The sequence below is a fragment of the Impatiens glandulifera genome, chromosome 3, assembly GCF_907164915.1.
Source record: "Impatiens glandulifera chromosome 3, dImpGla2.1, whole genome shotgun sequence".
Classification (NCBI taxonomy): domain Eukaryota; kingdom Viridiplantae; phylum Streptophyta; class Magnoliopsida; order Ericales; family Balsaminaceae; genus Impatiens; species Impatiens glandulifera.
The window spans coordinates 33,405,650-33,411,649 of record NC_061864.1 but is presented as its reverse complement, the minus strand read 5'-3'; the positions used below and the strand labels follow the sequence as shown (position 1 = coordinate 33,411,649).

Sequence of the window (6,000 nt, the reverse complement as noted above, 5' to 3'; positions counted from 1 at the left end):
TACGCGACAACACTTTTCGTGTTACACGAAGCTCTGTCGCATTACACGACAGCACCGCGAGACCATTTTTACAAACATTATCGGGTCACCTGTTTCCAAAAAAAATATTTTAAACTTCTACATTCCGAAAATGTCTTTCTTATCAACATTATCTAGCTTAGGTCATTTTCAAGGATGAGTCATTTCCCAAAGTGCGGTTAATATTAAGTCATTTTTTCAAATTTCCTTGTTATAAAGTTAAAAGACTTCAAATATTTACATATATTTTAATAATTGTTTATTTTTTTTTATGTCCATTGCTGTGCTGCCAAGTTTGAACAGAAGTGTGAGATGGCTTTTCCAGTCCAAGACCAGCAAAGAGACTACTACAGACAGACAGCGGTATAAGCGCTCTCTCACTCTAAAATCCGCCATTCATTCTCTCTCTCTTCCTTTCTCAACATTCTGAGGAGTGAATCGGAGCACAGTGATATAGAATGACAAGCGGAGGAGGATATGGTGATTCTAGTCAGAAGATCGACTATGTATTCAAAGTGGTGCTCATCGGAGATTCTGCCGTCGGAAAGTCTCAGATTCTCGCTCGTTTCGCTAGAAACGAGTTTAGCTTGGATTCCAAAGCTACAATCGGAGTCGAATTCCAGACGCGAACTCTAGTCATCCAGCACAAGTCCGTCAAGGCTCAGATCTGGGATACAGCTGGCCAGGAACGGTCAGTTCTCACTTCTCTTACTGCTTCTTCCTCTATATATACTAATTCTAGAAATCTACATACATTGCTTTCTCATCTTACTTTTTTCTTGCTGCTTCTGTCTTTATTTATTTCATCTTACGTTCATTTTACTTCTCAACTCGACCATCGGCTAGTCTTACGGCTTCAATTCATAAATACAACTTGGAATTTAGATCACACTAGTACATATCATAGTCCGTTTTGTCTAGTACATACATACATGCTATATCAATCTTGCTTATCCGTGTGTGATTTGATGATAATTTTGTTTGTTAATTAGCTAGATTTATGGATGAAAAGGGAGTTGTTAATATACTATTATGCCAACTCCAATTCCAGCGCCTGTAGTTGGATTTTAAAACATCAACATACTGCAATAACTTACTTGAAGCCATTGAATTTGCCCATCATTATAACTTATATCAACTCATGTTTGCAGTAGGTGTGTCATGTGCATTGCTGCAAATACAGATGTACATACAAAGTTGAAATAGAACATAATATACTAAATGTGTGAGTTTTTTTTTTACTTCAAGGTTTTTTCCTTGGAGGAGGCTAACATAGCATCCTATCGCCATGACCCCAAATTCAATCAAGGTGGTTTTAGTTCAAGACTTTTACCACTTGAACTATATTGGGTGGGTAGATCTGGAAATTTGATTAGAAATCCCTAAAGAAGATACAATGGTTTGCCAGACACAAGCACAATAGTCTACACGTGCTAGAGCTCTCATGAAACGAAGTAGAAAATAAGGCGACATAGATATTTAGTTGTTCAACAGATAAAGGATTTAACAATATATGAGATGTTAGGATTACATATAGATGATGAAGATGTTCTATTGGGGTTTGTGGTTTGTGAGTTCCCTGTTGTCAGTCTCTCTTGTTGAAGACTGAAGGTGCCTTATCAATGATAAAGACCATGGTTGTCCCTAGAAGTAGAAGGTTAGGTAGGTTATAGACTCGATTGGTGTTGCTTGTTGTAGTCAAGTGTTAAATGTGGTTTAATCGACCAAGCAACTTATTATGGAAGAATATCTTACTTAGTTATTGAAGTGGCTCCTTTGGAAACAGCTCATACAATCATTCTTATACATGTGATAGGGTTAGGTATATGATTAATTGTTTGTATAGGTTGTTTGGTTGTAAGGCAGTTGGGGATTCCAAACAAAAATCTGAATTCATATGAGAAACAAATTGAAATAGGCTTTTTGTTACCATTACTACTAAAATTGAGGATGAATTAGTTAGATCTGAATAGTTATCCATCCAACTGGTGTGCACCAAAATGTGCATGACTTTGTTCTTAATATTTGTTTGATAATCTGTTTTGCATAAAGGTAATTGGTTGTCTCTATGTTTATAAATATACAAATAACATAATGAATGCTTTTTCTAAACATTTTCTTTTCATTCATCATAAATTCTTCTTAAGAGTTGGTGAAGTTGTTACCATTGTTTGAGCTTATTTCTTGAAAGTAATAATTTAACTTCACTTTCTTGAAAACTTCGGTTATTCTCATCAAATAAAGATTTTCATGCTGTAGGTTGCATCTTATTTTCCCCTAAATTCCAGTTGATACTTTTCCCTTCAAAGGTTCTATGATTTTAAGTTATAGCTTTATTTATTCTTAAATGATTTGAGAAGAGAGTTCATTTGGAAAGTGGCATTTATCCCAATTCTTTTGTTGTATGAGATCGCCAAAACTCTAGTTTTAACAGATAATTTTTCGTTTGAAAAATGTGTACATGTATTTTTATTGCAAATATTATAGATATTGAGAGGTTTATGCTTCATTAGATTTCAACATCCTTTTAGAAGCTATTTAGCCTAAAGTGATTTTTATTTCATTTTGTATAAAGATGACTTTTTAATCATGATCCAAAATATTATACATGTGTGATTTTTGGGAATCATCCATATTATTTTCTATATTATTGTTTTTCCAGGAATCCTGAAATGTGACAATTGGCTTTGTTTATATCTTAATCCTATTATTAGTACCATTATTAATTATATGCTATAGTGTATTCTGTTTTCTAATTATATTGTTATTGTCACTATAATTATAATTAATAAAAAAAATTATAATGATGTTAATTCTGATTATTATGACCATTTAAACAAGTACTATAATAAGATAAAAGAATGACTTGGTATAGTATTTGTATTATTAGTATTCACTCGAAAAAAACAACTTTATCAAAAATTCCCACTAAGAAACATTATTTTGATAAAACATGAAACTTGTACTTACTCTTAGATAAAAGTATTGAAATTATTATTATTCCATTATATATACCTCCTCCTATATTAATAATACAATTCAATTTAGTTGATAGTTGAATTGCTCAATAAACAATATTCATGATCAATACTTGATATAGACATTTATTATTTGTGTTATTTGGATTGGGATAACTCTACTTATACAAACTTTATTATGTGAAAACAGATATAGGGCGGTTACAAGTGCATATTATAGGGGAGCAGTTGGGGCAATGTTAGTATACGACATAACGAAACGACAAACATTCGATCACATACCCCGTTGGTTAGAAGAATTACGCGCTCACGCAGACAAGAACATCGTCATCATTCTAATAGGGAACAAGACCGATTTGGAAGATCAACGCGCGGTTCCAACTGAAGACGCCACTGAATTTGCTCAAAAAGAAGGGCTGTTCTTTCTGGAGACCTCAGCATTGGAATCCACTAACGTGGAAAATGCATTCACGACGGTTTTGACAGAGATCTTCAATATCGTTAATAAGAAGAATCTTGTGGCGGACGATAATAACAATGGCGGACAAAGTGGTGGTAATACCAATTCTGGATCGTCGCTTTCGGGGAAGAAGATTATTATTCCTGGACCGGCTCAGGTTATTCCTGAAAAGAACCGAATGTGCTGCTCGACTTAGGGAGAGGCTTGATTGGGCATTTTAGTATTGATTTATTTATATAATATAGTTTTGTTATGTTTTGTTCTTGGTCGTCGGCATGTGTTTTGTTGTTGTAGATTGGGATTTTCTGAAAGAAGAAAGAAGGCTTTTGTTAGAGACTATGTGTCTTTTTTGTGATAATGCAATTGGCAAGTTATATAGATTCAGTTCTCATTTTCATTCAAATTGGTAAATTCTCTTTGATTGATTTTTTTTTTTGTTGTTGGTAATTTTATATAAGTAGGGTGTGAAAATTACCGAAATTAAAGATATATCGAAAATATCGTATCGTAATATATTGAAAATATCGATTTTTAAAGTATACCGAAAAAATTTGTAAGGTATGATACCGATATCGAAATTATTGACAAATTTTTAAAATTTTGGTATATCGAGATATATCCCGAAATAGTATTTATAAGTTAATATATATATATATATATATATATATATAATACTTTAATTATAGAATATAATTTTTGAATAATATCAAAATATAATTATACTGAAATATTATTCAATATATGCAATTTCTACCTTACTGATTAGATTGTTTTTTTTAAGTTTATATATTTTTTAGGTATCAAAAGTATAATATCGATACCGTACTGAAATTAAAACATACCGAAATCAAGGTAAATGTGTGAATTTTTTGTATACCGAAATTAAGGTATATATATCGAAATCAAAGTATACCGAAATCAAGGTAATGTAAACGTATGCATTTTTTGCATACTGAAATTTTCGATAAGGTATGGATAAAACATTAAGGTATACCGTACCGACTCACTCCTATATATATAATAGTGAAGTTTTAAAGAATTTGTTTTTAAACTGTAACAATTTTTTTTAAGTTAATTCTTTAAATTTTGCAATTTTAAAGAGAGTAATTATGTTTAACTTTTAAACTATAAATTTTTATTATAAAATAGAATATTTAATTTTATGGTCTTATCAAAAAATAATTAATTTATATTTACAAATTCAAAATTAAATAATTATTTATTCTTATAAGTGAATTAATTAAAATGCAAAGGTGAATGAGAAAATTTAACAAGTCAATATTTTTTTATTTAATTAAGTAATATTTAAAAACATTATTAAACATTTAAATGTTTTTTCAACCATTTAAACAAATACTTTTCATTTATAGTGAATATTATATGTCTTATAATATTATATTTTTATTAAAAAATTGATATATTTGAAAAACTGATGGTTAAAATAAATACTTTTCTGATGATACTTGTATTCCATTATTATACATAAATAGTTCAGAGAATAAATATTTTTTTATTAAATTTGGTACCAATATTAGATTGCAGTGTTGCTATGTAATATTTAATATTAAATAAACTAGCAAGAATAACAATAATATGCTTTCCACCTAATAAAATAAATATAAATAAAAGATAACTAAAAATAATTTCTGTTAAATTATCTAAATTATATTTAGTTGTAAAAATTTGAAACAACTAAAACCATTATAACATTTTATGAATCTTAAGAGTTTATCTTTGACATACAATTTTTGAATTTAGAAAGTTAACACTATCTCTGATATAAATAACATCCGCTTTAACTTCGAGAATTTTTTTAGTAAAAATCTAACTCATAATTTTTGGTCTCTTAGACCCGACACTTAACTCTTAGAGTTTATCTTTGACACAATTTTTTTTTGAATTTAGAAAATTAGCACGATTTTCATAATGTTGACATCTAAACTCGTAACTTTTAGTCTCTTATATACACTATTTTTGTGGATTATATTTGATCTACTTGATTGTATTTATTATTAGAACATTAACACATTTTTAAACATAAAAATAATCCTTAGTCTTACTAAAGTATACCCAAGCAAAAATATTTTCTTTGATAAATTTTGAAGTAAAATTACACGTAATTAATATAATATTATTAAAACTTAATACTAATTGAAACCAAAATGTACATAAATAAAACATGCACTTTGATTTAAATGCTGGAGAATGTTTTTTTTTAACTTTTAACTTTGGCTAGAGTGTAATGGGTGGGTATTAGTGTCTATATAGAATTTTTATATTTATTTCAAACAAAACAAAGTTATTATATACATAAAGGATTTAATACTTTTAGTATTATTAATTAATGGTAATTTTTATGTTTATGAATTAATCTTTCACTATTAAGTAGTTTTTTTTAGCACTTAATTATAAATTATGTTTATATTGTTACCTTACCTCTAATTTTAAAAAACAAAGCCGAAAAACTTTGCTTATAATACTATTTAAATTATTTTTTTCAAGAAATAAATAAATTATTCAATTTGTTCTCCTTTTAATAAATTA

At 28.8% G+C, this 6,000-nt stretch overlaps 1 protein-coding gene across 1 annotated transcript; it reads left to right on the top strand.

The window, feature by feature from the left end:
* The first annotated feature begins 320 nt into the window (after positions 1-320).
* On the top strand, positions 321-3,834 carry LOC124932112 (ras-related protein Rab11D). Its single transcript, XM_047472717.1, has 2 exons — positions 321-709; positions 3,187-3,834. Exons 1-2 carry the CDS (start codon positions 477-479, stop codon positions 3,650-3,652), a joined length of 699 nt encoding a protein of 232 aa, XP_047328673.1. The 5' UTR covers positions 321-476; the 3' UTR covers positions 3,653-3,834.
* Positions 3,835-6,000: the final 2,166 nt, after the last annotated feature.

Bases quoted from the DNA above. Each gene is read 5' to 3' on its own strand.
- LOC124932112 (XM_047472717.1), top strand. From the start codon at position 477: ATGACAAGCGGAGGAGGATATGGTGATTCTAGTCAGAAGATCGACTAT. The intron at 710-3,186 runs GTCAGTTCTCAC...ATGTGAAAACAG, and splicing joins GATACAGCTGGCCAGGAACG to ATATAGGGCGGTTACAAGTG.